This window comes from Strongyloides ratti, assembly GCF_001040885.1.
Source record: "Strongyloides ratti genome assembly S_ratti_ED321, chromosome : 2".
Classification (NCBI taxonomy): Eukaryota; Metazoa; Nematoda; class Chromadorea; order Rhabditida; family Strongyloididae; genus Strongyloides; species Strongyloides ratti.
The window spans coordinates 5,143,232-5,158,394 of NC_037308.1; the positions used below are offsets into that span (position 1 = coordinate 5,143,232).

At 20.6% G+C, this 15,163-nt stretch overlaps 4 protein-coding genes across 4 annotated transcripts; 2 read left to right on the forward strand and 2 right to left on the reverse strand.

The window, feature by feature from the left end:
• Positions 1 to 253: 253 nt before the first annotated feature.
• On the forward strand, positions 254 to 1,027 carry SRAE_2000162100 (Protein ARV1; the record flags this gene model as incomplete). The annotated part of the gene is made up of 3 exons (XM_024652594.1): positions 254 to 355; positions 398 to 776; positions 828 to 1,027. The coding sequence occupies 3 exons, from the start codon at positions 254 to 256 to the stop codon at positions 1,025 to 1,027; spliced, it is 681 nt and encodes a 226-aa protein (XP_024506155.1).
• Positions 1,028 to 2,640: 1,613 nt separating this feature from the next.
• SRAE_2000162200 (Hematopoietically-expressed homeobox protein HHEX) lies at positions 2,641 to 3,861 on the forward strand (the record flags this gene model as incomplete). The annotated part of the gene is made up of 3 exons (XM_024652595.1): positions 2,641 to 3,082; positions 3,177 to 3,364; positions 3,709 to 3,861. The coding sequence occupies 3 exons, from the start codon at positions 2,641 to 2,643 to the stop codon at positions 3,859 to 3,861; spliced, it is 783 nt and encodes a 260-aa protein (XP_024506156.1).
• A 4,446-nt stretch (positions 3,862 to 8,307) lies between these two features.
• SRAE_2000162300 (Transcription factor HNF-4 homolog) lies at positions 8,308 to 9,651 on the reverse strand (the record flags this gene model as incomplete). Its single annotated transcript, XM_024652597.1, has 4 exons — positions 8,308 to 8,696; positions 8,757 to 9,447; positions 9,497 to 9,579; positions 9,642 to 9,651. 4 exons carry the CDS (start codon positions 9,649 to 9,651, stop codon positions 8,308 to 8,310), a joined length of 1,173 nt encoding a protein of 390 aa, XP_024506157.1.
• Positions 9,652 to 12,048: 2,397 nt separating this feature from the next.
• Positions 12,049 to 14,851, reverse strand: SRAE_2000162400 (Translation elongation factor EFG, V domain and Elongation factor, GTP-binding domain and Translation elongation factor EFTu/EF1A, domain 2 and Small GTP-binding protein domain and Translation protein, beta-barrel domain and Elongation factor G, III-V domain and Ribosomal protein S5 domain 2-type fold, subgroup and Ribosomal protein S5 domain 2-type fold and P-loop containing nucleoside triphosphate hydrolase domain-containing protein; the record flags this gene model as incomplete). The annotated part of the gene is made up of 2 exons (XM_024652598.1): positions 12,049 to 14,745; positions 14,801 to 14,851. The coding sequence occupies 2 exons, from the start codon at positions 14,849 to 14,851 to the stop codon at positions 12,049 to 12,051; spliced, it is 2,748 nt and encodes a 915-aa protein (XP_024506158.1).
• Positions 14,852 to 15,163: the final 312 nt, after the last annotated feature.

Here is a 15,163-nt window from a genome sequence, read left to right on the forward strand (position 1 = left end):
CGGCCATCATTAAATGTGTCTTAAGAAGAATAGTGGAAATGCGATAATGTAAAAAATATTTTGAATTGACGTTAATATTATGTTTAGAGATTGTATATAATTTATAACATATAGATTTTAAAATTATTAATAGTTAATACCAAAATTTTTCTGATTATATAAATTAATAATAATTATTATTTTTTTTTAAATAAATAAAATTATTAATAAAAAAAAGAACAATATTTTTTTTTTCTTATAAATTTATTTATAAATGGATATAGATATAAGAAAAAAAATTTGTATTAATTGTGGGAGGAATGCTGATAATCTTTATCATCAATATGAAAAAAATATTATTCGTCTCTCAATTTGTGTAAGTGAATTATTTAAAAATGTGAGAAATAATATTTTATAGAAATATTGTAATAGATACGTAGACAAGTACATAGAAGATGATTATCCATTAATATGTATTGATATATTTTTACAAAATATAAAAGCTTACAGACATGTTCTTATAAATGAGGATGTTACTAGTAAATTGACTGTTGTAATGGTATTATTAATGAATGAAACATTTGTTAAATGGTATAAATTGATAAAAATTAATGAAAATGACAATAATGATATTCATTATACAGCTGTGATGTTTTATACTACAACAGTTCAGATAATTCTTGGGTATTTTATTTATTGTTTAATTTTAAAATTTATGTACTTTATTATAACAAAAGAAAAAATACAAATAATTTCATATAATAAAGAGTTTACTAATTGTGTATTAGGATCTTATGGTATGTAAAATTAGAAAAATAAAAAAATAAAATGTTATATTTTATTTATAGGTTATGCATATAAAACTTTAGTTATTATTTGGGATATTGAAGAACATTGGTTAACAATATTTTTGTACTCATTAATTATAATTCTTTCACATATTCAAATTCAAAGAACGTTAAATCCAAGTTTATCGAAATATATAATAACATTTTGTGTCATCATATCATTGATATTTAAAGAATCTATTGAATATTATATATCTTAATACTTTATCACTAAATAATGATAGATGAATATTTAATAAATATAAAACATGACAAATTAGTAGCTATTTTATGTTTATTTAATCTCATTTACCACTTGAAGTTAACTTAATCCTATCAATTACATCAGAATATCAAAATCATTATATTAACTAATGGCACTTATCCTGGTCAGTTAATGTCATGACCATATAAAGTAAACAAGTTGTTGATTGACGTTAATTGAATTATAACGTTGCTCATTTTCAAAATAAATATTGACTTCAACTACTGTATTTAAAAGATTAATTTAATAATAAGCTTGTCGTTATACTCTGGGAATTCATACCATTACAATAAAAATCTTCTTACATTGTTTACTTTGATAATCTAATTAATTAAATATTGTTAGTCCCTTAATTTATGTCAAATTTAACATTAAATAAATGTAATGTACATCAAATAATAAAAGTATTTCAAATAATATATAATATAAAAAGAATCATATAAATAACGTGATTTCTTATATCTTTTTGATTTGTATTAAAATAAAATTAAAAAAAAATGTTATAATGAGATATAAAAAATTCTTTACATTCAACAAATATATGATAGTTAAATTTTTATATAAAGATTTTTTTTTACTCTTCTTTTTATTAAATAGCTTTATAAGTATTCACTATTTATCAATAATATGAAAGAAATACTAATAAATGATTATTAAGCGATTTTATTGTTAGTATCAATGTATGGGTTGCAATAAAGTAATTTGTACTGTATTTTTAATGTCTCTACTACTACCGCGTTAATCCGGTCTCTTCATCAACAAACTCTTAACTCTTTTTGATTAATTTGCCGATCAAAGCCTCTTGAAAAATACAAAGGTTCATTTGTTGTCATTGATATACAATACACCTTTCAATTGAGAATCAGCAATAATATTTGTAATTGATCCTGGGTATGAGTGATACTAGATTTATTAAGCAAATTGAATACTTTCATTGAAGAGTTTATTAAAAATGTTCTTAAGAATGTAAAGACATTTTGATTTAATTATTTTAATAAAGAATCATCTTTTAATTGAGAAGTTGAAGTATTACAAAATTTGTAGAATTATCGTGTTTATATATTTTTATAATAACATTGATATGAAATATTTATATATATATATATATTTTTTTTTTAACTTAATACAAAATAAAATTATTAAAAATATAATAAAACAATAACTATTTTTATATATGTATTTTGATATTCAAGATATATATTGAATTCTAAAATTATAATATATTTATTAAAAAATATTTTATTTATAATTGGTAAAAATTAAGATTCTAATAGATAAAGAAGAAAAATTACCCTTATAATATCAAATTACTTTTTAGTGTTATTTTGTTTCATTTCCTCTTACTCAATTTTCATATCAATTAAAACTCATGAGCAATAGCTGTGCTTCATATAAGATTATCACTTTCTTAACTACAATCATCAATATTTACATTAAGGAGGTACATATGTATATTAGAAATAACACTTTATTATTCATTACTGTACGACACGCCTACAATTTATACTAGCTAATAGATAGTAACTTTTTGTCAAATTATCTTCATTTCACATTTCTTATCTTTCTACAATGACTTCATCAACAGACAAATCTTTTCCAATTGGATTTTCTATCTGTAATTTACTAAATCCTTCTATAAAACAAAATGATTTAGTTCAAGATTCAAAAGACAAAGTAGGAAATAATAATATAAAAAATGAGTCACCTGATTGTTCACAACAATCTACATCCTCATCAACACCAGAATCCTCATTTGATCCTCTTCAATCTATGACAGCTGGTCTTCAACTACCATTAATAAATAATATGCCTAATAATCATTCTATGTTAATGTTAGCTGCAGCAACTGCAAATAATAATAATTCTAATCCATTATTAACTATTAATGGTAATAATAATAATCCTTATGGAACTTTTCCAAATCCTAATTGGCAAAATGCTGTAAATTATGTAACAATGGCTATGCAGGCACAACAACAAATTGGTTCTGGTGGGTTACCTATAGTTAATTGTAAGTTAATATTATTATAATAATATATAACAAACAAATAACAAAATAATTTTTTTTTTAAATATATTTATATAATAATTAAAAATATTTTTAGCTTGGGATCCTAGGTTTCCATGGTTAAATCCATTTATGAGTAAATCATCCCAAAAACGAAAAGGTGGACAAATTCGTTTTACCAATGAACAAACAGATGCCCTGGAACACAAATTTGACAACCACAAATATTTATCACCTCAGGAACGTAAAAAATTGGCAAAATCATTATCATTATCAGAAAGACAGGTAAGTATTAATAACTAAAGTTTTAATGTTAACTTAAAATTATTGTTTCTTTTGACATACCAAGATATCAAATATTTTAGTGGATGATTAAGTTTTGTAAACAAAAAATTCTAATCACTACAATAATTGTAGAGTTCTATTTCAATACAATTAACAAGTAATTGACACTAAGTTTACTTACCAAGTTGCTAATGAATATACCATTTATTAAGTTTAACTTGTAAAGGAGTGTACAAAAATAAATATAAAGTGTAATACTTAACCTTTTAATATTCATTAAATAGTTTATTTGATAAAAAAAAATTTTTTTTTTAAACTTTTAATGTTATTGTGATATTTTATAGGTTAAAACATGGTTTCAAAATAGAAGAGCTAAATGGAGAAGAATAAGAAAGGATGGTGAGGATGATGATGAATTAATAAATGGAATATCAGGAGGAAGAAATATGGTTAAATATGATGTTAATAATCATACAGGATACCATCAAAACTATTAAAGTAAATTGTAAAATATTAATATTTATATACCTTTAAACAATTCTTGCCGGTTAAATATTTCCTGATATATACTTTTTTTTTCATATTTAATATGTCTAAATTATTTACTTTCCTTGATTATATATATATATATATTTTTTTATTATTTTTTTAAGTAAAAAAAAAATTTTTCATTTACTTTTTAGATTATAAAAATATTTATATATTTTTGATATAAAAAAAATAGATTTAACTTTTAATCAAATAAGAAAAAAGAATATATTTGAAAAAAAAAAAAATATTGTTTTAAAACAGGTATTATATTGTTATATATATATTTTTTTTTCTATTACAATAGTTGATAAAGTACATTAAGCATCTTGTATCCTCGCTAACTATGGCATTTATATAAATTTATTTTTCTATATATACATATTTGTTGTAAGAAAAAGAGTCTACTTACTTTTAATCTTATATTCTAAATATTAGAACTACTTTTTAGATGTACTTTAACATATACTATTTCTTTTGATAAATTGTATCTAGTTTTTTTTTATTTTATATAAAAATTATTAAATATTATATAAGATTACCTCAAGATTTAAGAGTTATAATAATAATATAACTTTATTTTAATTAAATATTTATGTTATCAAAATATTATAATCATATTATTCTATCATATTTTAAATACATACTTATATAATTTAGATAGAGATAAATTTATTTAATAATGCAAATAAAAGATAAAATTTTAATTATACTATTAAAATATACCGTGATTTCAGTGTTAATCAAATAGTTATTATAAAAAAAAAATAATAATAATTTATTATTATTATATAATATTTAAACTTGTTATAATATAAAAATAGTATTACTGTATAGATACCATGATAAGTCATATTTAGAAAATTTATTTTTATATTATAAAATAAAGTACAATGTACAAGAAAGATAACTTAAAAAATATATTATATAATCTAATTTTACATAGTATTTAAAAGTTAATTTGTATATTAATAGAATATAATATTAACAGAAAATTAAATATTAAGAAATTAATGATACAATTACTAAATAAAATTTCCATCTACTTCTTTGTGTCAGTATTTTATAAATTGTAAAAATAGATAAAATAACTTTTTAATCATATTAAATAAAAATATGTAAAAATTAATTTTTTGATTTTTTCATGAAAATAATTAAAGTTTTTTAAAAACTATAAAATAATTTAATGAATAATAAATAAAAATATGATAAATTTTATTATTTATTACATTTTATATTATTTGTTTCTTAAAAAAAAAACCCCTTAATACTATATCTTAAATATTTATATACATAATTACACAAACTTTTAGAAATATGTTAATTATCGTAAATTTATATAAGAGAAGAATCAAACTATAAATATAGAATTTTAATATATAAATTTGTTTTTATTTTTTCATTATTAAAAAAAATATTTCTATTTTTTTATTGTTCCCCATAAACAGAATTAATATTTTTAAATTTTTTTTTAAATAATATTTAAAATATCTTAATTTCAATAAAATACTATAGTTCATTCTTAAAAGATATTGAAACATTTTTATGATAATGATTAGTATGGTCCAAAAAAAAAATACTATTCCAATATAAAAAAAATAAATTATATTATTTTAACTTTTATAATCTTTATGATAATAATATTAAAAAAAATAATTACCTAAAATGTTTTATTTTTTTTTTTTTAATATTTTTGTTTTTAAAATTTATCAGTATAAACATATAATGTCAATATTTATAAAACAAAATATACTTCTGTTAAAAATATTCGATACTCACTACAATGAGGAATATTTTAAACAATTTGATAAATAATTTTTTAAAAACACCTTTAGAGACAAAAAAAAAATTCTCAGCTTCTTTTTTTTATCATAATTATATGTTTAACATACTTTTTCATAAAATTATTTTACAATTACAGGTAAATATTAAATTTTTATATCAATGTAAAATAAATGATTATTCAATTTTTTAAAAAAAAAATTATTTTTTATGATGTAGTAAATGATCAATAGTATTAGTGCACTAGAAAAATAAAGTTATTTAAGAAAAAAATAATTTAAAAAATTAATTGCTTTTTTAATGTCAATTTGTCTAAAATGTTTACTAAGAACGCTTTTCAAGATAAACTATTGAATAATACTAAGATTTTTTTTAAGAAAAAATTTTATGACATAATGTATATTTGAATTAATAAGTATAATAATACATAAAATTCTACAAAAAATCCAGAGATAATTTTTTTATTATCATTTTATTTATTAATTCATACATGTATATATGTACATAGTATAGTTAAAGCTTTATGTTAAAACTTCAAAGTAAACTTTAAAAAAATTAATATTTTTTTGAAAGTGTAAAAAAATTAACCAAAGACATTTTTAATTACAGTATTCTTTTATATGAATAAAATGATATAAAATTTACTCTTTCTAATAGTATATGTTTATTATATTTCTATCAATGTCATGTAAATAAATACCATAAAAATAAATATATATTTTAAAGTATGTCATTTTAATAATCATCTCTATAAACTAAAAAATATTTTATTAGAAATTATTAAAATAAATTTAATTATATCTTTTTTATTATATTTGTTTATAATACAAATTTTTTTTTCATATATATTTTTAGTTAAATACAAAATTAATCAAATATATTTGTTTGAAAATTGCTTTAATCTGTGGTGTCAAAAAATATTTCATAAAAACATCAATGTTATTTGATTAATGTTATTTTGAAAAAAAAATCATCAAATAACTTTTTTTTTTCCTCCATTTTTTAAAAAGACAAAATTAAATAATAAAAAATTATTTATTAAACATAGAATTATAAATTATTTAAAATAATATTATATAATTGAAATGTATAAAGAAAATACTTAAAAATAATTTATATATTAAAGACATAACCTAAAATTATATAAAAAAATTTAATTTATCTTGAAATGGTAATGTTAATTTTTCTAAAATAATTAAATATTTTTAAATACTTTTGTAACAAGTTACATTCCACATTCAAGAATAATAAAACATTTTTTAATTAGATTTTCTATTTAAAATTTAACATATATTTTATTACGTAATTTAAATTACTTTTTATTGTTGAAAACAATTTGACAACAAAGTATAATAACATACAAGAAATAAATTACAAGTCTTCTAAAATTATTTTTAGCTCCTTTTCAGGTGGGTGATTATTCAATGAATCTACGTATATTTCTTTCATTAAGGTAACATTATTTTGACAATACTACTATGACTCGTTTATAATCTTTTTTATTTTTTAATTTAGATATTCTAAAACTATTTTTTTTTGAAGAACCTATTTATAAATAATTCATGGATTCTATTTTAACACAAATCTAAAATCAGAATTTTAATATTGTTATTATTTTAAAAACTACTAGGCTTCTTTTTTTAAAATAATATTTTATTTAATTTGTATTTTTAAGAAACCCTTTCAAATTTGTATCCATTAAATGAATCTCTAATATGTTGTGTACCAAAGTCTTCACTACCTTTCATCATATTTCATTTTTCAATATCTTTATTTTTAAAAAATTTTTTAACTTTCTTCTAAAATTACTCAATTTCTGAGAATTTATGTCAAATTCTAATTTTTAAAAATGAAGTTTATTGAAAGAAAATTAAATTTCATATGTTAATTAGCATCATAATCGAAATTTTTGTTTACCATTTTTTTCATATAAATTAAATCTTTTTTTTTAATTACCGTTTATAAAGTATACTTTCTTATTGATTAGATTTAGATAATCTAAGTTTAGATATTTACTGATAAACTGTTTTTTTATATTATAATAAATTATTGTATATTATAATTCACAATACATTTGATTTTGAAAACATTTACCTGAATCATTTTTTTCATAATTTAATCTATCGTATCATAGGCATTTTTATATTTAAAATAGTAGAACCAGCAATAACATTAAAATAAAAAGTATTTTTAAAAAAAACTTTGGTTTATATAGAACATTTTAAGAAACCAAAAAAGATATGATAATAAAGTACTCAAAAATGTAAAAAAAAAAGTTCTTTAGTTATGTTTTTTTTTTTGATTTCAGCAAAAAAGCGACTTTTTTTTAAAGTTTTTGCGTTATTGAAAATTTAAATTTAGTTTTAAAAGTACATATTTTAAAAATTATTTCCCACAAAAATTCAACATTACACCTATTTTTTTTTGTCCCTTCTCATACTTGGACTAAACTTCATTTTTAAAAACTTTTTCACATTTTTTAATTGCTATATAATTGCATGAAAACATAATTTTTTGGAAAAACGATTGCATTACTTTGTTATCATTACATTTTTTTTTTTTTGATTAAGAAAATTTTATTAAAAAATCGAAAAAAAAATTGTGAACATTTTTTTTTCTCGCCTATATATATATTAAGGTTTTTGTAGATGTTGTTGTAAAGCCACAGGTGTTTTTGATTGATCATTTAAATCATCTAAGATAAATTCTGATAACAATGAATCAACCTCAGCAAGACCAAAAAATTTAGTTAATGTCATATTTTCAATTAAAAGTTGTGTCAATGCTTTTAATGCTGGAGCAAGTAATAAAATATTTCCATACCTTGTTGGTGCTTCAGTAGGATTTTGAGAACTTATAAAAGCAAATAATGCTTTTAAAACACTATTCCTTGCTTCTCGTACCTTCTTTTGATTTTCATGTTTTAATCCTTTAGCTTCGGGATGAAGAAAAGCTAAGGCTTTAAGACAGACAAATTCCTCCTCCTTCATTCTTAGTTGCCTCATAGGCCAAACAATCTCATCTAAAACTCTTGGTGTTATATTTGTAGTTTTAAATGCAGCAAAAGAATTTAATTGCATACCATTTTCTTCTTCAGATATTGAGGGATTATTAAATAAACAAACTCTTGTTGAGTCAGGATTACGGAAAGCAGGCATTAATATAAGATGTTGTGGTGCATAATTTTTCAGTAGAATAATTTTATCTTCCATTGGTAACTCTGGAAAAGGACTAACATTTTTAGCCCAGTCAACCATTACTAAAAGAGTTGTCCTTGAAATTTCATTTAATTCCTCTGTTGTACATTGAAGTACATCAACAGGAGCACCAGCACTCCCATTACCATTATTTATTAAATTTGAAGTGATAATACTTGATCTATAATGCATACATAAAGCATTATTATTTTTTATTTCTAATTCCATTAATAAATCAATAACTTCATTTTTTATTTTCCTAGGAGTTTGCATATTATTTACAATTGAACTATCTGGATTACCAATTAAACTAGGAGAAGGAGTTTCACTACCATTCATTTTATTAGAATTAGGTCCAGAATTATCCATGTTATCTAGACTATCACTTCTTTTTATACTTGGACTTGAATTAATATCACGTTCAAATTGAATTGCCTCCCTTTTCATACCAACATCAAGGCACTTTTTAAAACGGCAGAATCTGCAAGCACAACGAAAATTTTTATCTATTGTACAATTTTCATTAAAACGGCATGTAAATGTTTGATTACGTAAAATTGTCCTCCTAAAAAAACCCTAAAAAATAATTTATTTTAAAAAAATAAAAATATTGTTAAAAATTTACCTTACAACCATTACATGATATAACACCATAATGTGTACCAGTCGACTTATCACCACATACAGCACAAGGTTCAATGACTATCTCTAAAAAGTATTTTTAATTTTTAAAAATTAATATATTTATAAAACTTTATCAAAAAATATACCTGCATTCATTGTTATCGTTTTATTTTTTTAACTCTCTTCAATAAAAAAAATTTAAAATTCTTTTTTTATATCTCTTAAAAATATATATATTGTTTTATAATCCTATAAAAATTCTATATATTACTCTATAAAAAAAAATATTAAATCATAAAAAATATAATTGAATTATATTTTAAAAAATAATATATCATTATTAAAATAAAAAAAAAACTAAACAATTAAATATTTTTATCTTTATTTAAAATTTTTATCTACAATACTAAAAGCCTATGTAAAATAATTTCTTAAAATATATATATATTTCTATATTTAAAATTCACAACATTACTTTATCTGAAAACTTGATTAACAATATTATTAAATCTAGAGAATTTATAAAAATGATTAAAATAGTTAGAAAGAAATTATTCATATTATATATATAGTTTATATTATACTTATCTCTAACAATTAATAATAAAAATTTTTAAACAACAAATAAATTATTTTCACGTTAATTAATTTTTACAATATATTAAAATTAAAAATGACAAGTTTAATAAATAATTTAAAAAAAAAAATTAAATGTTTTAAATAAAAAAAAAAATACATATAATAATATTTTCCATAATAAGATACTATATGTTTACTTATTTTATAAGGCTTTTATATATATAACAAACATATTAAAAAGTATAACATTTCTTTAATCAAAAATCATTCCTATCAGGTGTTTATATTGACTAGCTACAAGTTAGTGAATCAATGCAACAACATAATTAAATGTAAATGTAACAAAACTAATAAAAAGAAATATCATACAAGCAAATAAGAAAAGTAAAAGCAACATTTCTTATAAAAATATTATATTTAAAATTTTACTAGTATAAACTTTTTATATTTAATTTTTCTATCAATTTAAATGTAATACATAAATTTTTATTTCTATATGATTCTATATTAATAATAATAATAATAATATCACTAATTACAGTTGCTTAATAAGTAATATAATATATACATAATAATACAACTACATTCCTAATATGTATATATATATACTAGTATTACAATAGATAATTATTTTTAATAATGTTAAGACTATTACTTTATTGCAAAAAAAAAGAAATAATACCTTAAATTAAACTTATTTTAAATAGAAATCTACTTAATTTAAATAATTACAAAATTTTAAGCTTTATTTGCAAAATAATTATAAAAAGTGTTATATAAAGACTTCTTTCGTGTATATTATACATACACTTATTAATCTTTATATATTGTTCATACATAATTAATCATCAAACATACTTATGAGTATAACAATTTTAAGTAATGAATAAACGTATAGCATTTACAATATATAAAAAAAAAATCTACATGTCTTATAGTTTCACAACCAGGACAGCTCATTTTTCTGGCCATTAATAAATAAAACGATATCATTTAAAATTAAATATGTTTGATGTTATAACTATATGAAATAGATAATTTTTTTTTTTTTGTTCATAGTACAATATATATTATTATAAATTAAATATTATATATATATTTAGAATAAAAAAAAAATAAAAAAAACATTTTAATAGTAAAAAATTTTAAAACATATTAATTATTTTATTTTTCATGTAATATAATATTAATTTTTGCCATCTACATGAATTTTTCACCTCTCTTCAGATGTAACAATGTATTTTAATAAAAGAAAATATGTTATACTGTTGAAAAGAGTATTTAGAGATACCCTTAATTCAGATGTTAGAGAAATAATGTATATATATGTGTAATGGTATATTGTTTCTAGTAGTATCTTTTTTATATAAATTAGTGTATTCTTCATTTTTAAGTAGAATAAAAATTTTATGAATTTTTGTGTGAATTGAATTTTACTATAATTATTTTTACTATTTTATACTTTTTTTTTAAACGTAATGTTTATCGGAAATTTGTTTTAAAAAGTATTATTTAGTAACTTTTTATTGATTTGAATTATAAAAGATTAAAGTTCGTCAACGCGTTCATAAAGTTTAATATAAATATGATAAAAAGTGTGATGTTTGTATAATGTATTTCGTAAATTATATTATATTTATATGGTATGAATATTATCTTACTAGTAGTTATGTACTTTTTATTCTAATTATTTAATTTTATACTAAATTAAACCTTTTAATTAATAATTTCATTACTAATTGGTTAATGTTAGAAGTTTTTACAATTAAATTACAAATAAAAATGTACATTACTATTATAATAAGTTGAAGTAAATAATATTAAACTATAAAGATGAAGTATATTTTTATAACATTAATTAACAAAAACAATTTCAACAGAATATATCCAACTTTTGGTTGGAAATAGTACAAACATATAAATTTAATATCTTTTTTAATAAGTTAAATCTATATAAAAGGCAACATTCAATAACTATTTATTTCTTGATAAATTTCTTTGTTTCTCAGCATTAATAACTATTAAATCATCTGTCAATAATCCTTTTCTTCGCCTAATATTATCCATATATACTTTAGCTTGATTAACACTATCTCCCTTATCACCATAATGTTCTTTTTCATCTTCAGTTGTTGGGATCCAGTAAGGATCTTCATCAATTATCTGCCAATGTGAAAATTCCATTGTTGCTGATGCTAATCCAGATGATTTCTTACGAAGATCTTCACAAAAAGAGAATGATTCAATGACGGGCATGTATGCTTCAATTTCAAAAAGACCATTAGCTTGATTTACATCTTCATTTATTGTTTTAGCTTTTCTTTGTGAAATTACAGTATGTACTTTTCCGAGAACACTTGGAGATGTTTGAATTAAACAATGATACATAGGAGTGACAAGTCTTAATGGATGTTTTTTAAGTGATGCCTGAATTGTTCCTTTGACGGCACTTATAAGTTGACCTTGAATTGAAGAATCTATTTCTTCATCTGTCATATGAAATTCTTCAACAATAATACCGACACCTTGAAGTGGTTCATTTGCTAAAGGTCCTGATGTCATTGTTAAATCAAATCCTCCGGTAAATATTTGATCAATCCATTTTCCACGTGTTTTAAATGTATTCCAAACATTACTTTGTATGTCTGTATTACCTTGAATATTATTAAAAAGTATATTAGAAGTTGCTTTGGGTGGCCCAAAACACCAAACTCTATCAACAATCTTCAAAATATCTTCTTTTGACTTTTTAAACCACCATGTTCCTTTATATCCAGGAAGAGATTCTTCACATACCTTTTTAAAATCATTATAAAATTTCTTAAATTTCACATCTTCTTCATCAATTTTTTTTTCCCGAAGTTTTTTCAACAAATATTTATTTTTTTGAATAATATTACAAACATCAATAGGTAATGGAACAGCTCTTAATTTAATATTAACCATACCACCTTTTATATTACATTCTGTCATTTGATTAAAAACTATTTTGGTGTATGATAAATTTGTTTCAGGAATAATAGTTTCTAGAAAAGGAACAACTGGTGGTGAAACAGTAATATTTATTTGACCAAGATCTTTAAGATCTTCTAAACATTTTTGTAAATGTACTTCACCAGCTGTTACAAGATTTAATTCACCATTGTCTGCTTCAAAGACACGTACCGATGAATCAAATACAGTTAACAATTTAAGGGCCTCTTTTAATTCCTCAAATTCATCATTTCCAGAGACAGTTGGCATTATTGAAACATGAACTAAAGGTTCAACTGATGAAACATTATAAGAAATTTCACCATCTTTAATAAAATCTGAACATAAAGTCATACTTTTATAATTAGAATCTATAGTTATTCCACAAATTTGGCCTGTATTTGCAGATGATACAGGAATTAATTCTTTACCCATCATAATATAAAGTTGTGTTATACTTACTAAATACATCTCATCATTATTTAATTCATCTTCACATTCAGAATTATTTTTTTTTTGATTTTTATCACCTAAAAAGTATAGTTTTTGACCAACATTAACTTTTCCAGATAAAATTCTACACATCCCCACTTTTTCATCACCATATTTAAATACTTTGGCTATTGTTAAAATAGTTCTACTACTTTCTTCATCAGCTATTCTGATGTCATTTGCTAAAGGATGGCATTCTGTTTGTAAAAGATTCGTTAATTTATCCTCATTCTTAAAACAAGTTTTAGGACTATTACATTTATATATTGCTCTAACACAAGCTTTTGTCAATGGCATCCAATTTTTCATGAATTCATCATAAATTTCATTGATACGTTTAGATTTTGTTGTAATATTCATCTTACCAGCTAATTCTCTTAACCTTTCAACATCATTTTTTTCAAAAGCACATTTATATATCTCCCACATAGGATCTAAAATTAATTTTTCAAATAATCCTTTTTTTCCTTTTGCCTCAGCATCATGTAATATTTTCATTCCTGCTCCAATATAAACATCAGAAAATAGTAAAACTTTTAATTCATCTTTTGTTATATTTAATTTTTCACACCATATATTGGCAAAATCTTCTAATCCAAAACCAAAACCATGGGTTGCAGAGGCAAAAATAACATTTCCTTTTGTTGGATCAAAATGAATTCTTTCCTCCTCTTTATCTATTTCTTCCCATTTATCATCAATTAAATAACCCTGTAATATTTGACTTATACAACTATTAACATGTTCAATTAGCCTTCTTATATGCTTGTATGCCTGACTGGTATCAAATCCTAATTCACAAATTAATCTATCAATTTTATTTATAACTAAAATGATATCATGACGACATTTTATTGCTTGTCTTAATACTGTTTCTGTTTGTGAACAGACACCTTCAACAACATCAACAACTAAAATAGAAATATCAGCAATATAAATGGCACTAGATACTTCAGATGAGAAATCAACATGTCCAGGACTATCAATTAGATTAATAAATATAGGATTATAGTATAATGAAATACCACTTGATTTCATAGTAATTCCCCTATTTTGTTCATCCTCCCGACTATCCATGTAACGTAATTTTCCAGCCATTCTCGATGAAATTATACCATTAGATGATATTAATGTATCAGCTAATGATGTTTTACCATGATCAACATGAGCAACAATACAAACATTTCTTACATTTTCTGGCCCAGTCTAAAAAAAATTATAGAAAAAAAGAAATTTATTATAATATTTTTTTTAAATTTACTTTTGAAAATGCCTCTGTAAGAGTTAATCCTTCATTTGTTTTGATATTCATTTTTAGATATTAATTATTTTAAAATCTTTTCTATCAGATGAAATATATACACTTGAAATATTATTTTATACAAATAATAAACTTGGGGTCTTAAAAAGAAAAGTTTTTTAAAATTTGGAAATAAAAATAAAATATAATATAAAAAAATAAGAAATTTTATTTTTATTATTTCAAATATCAATGAAAAAATTATTATTTTAAAAAAAAAATTAATTTTTAAATACCATTTTATATATTAAAAATTTTTTTTAAATATTTGCGTTATGGGAAAATTGGTGAATAACATTACTCCAAGTCTTAATTCATGAAATA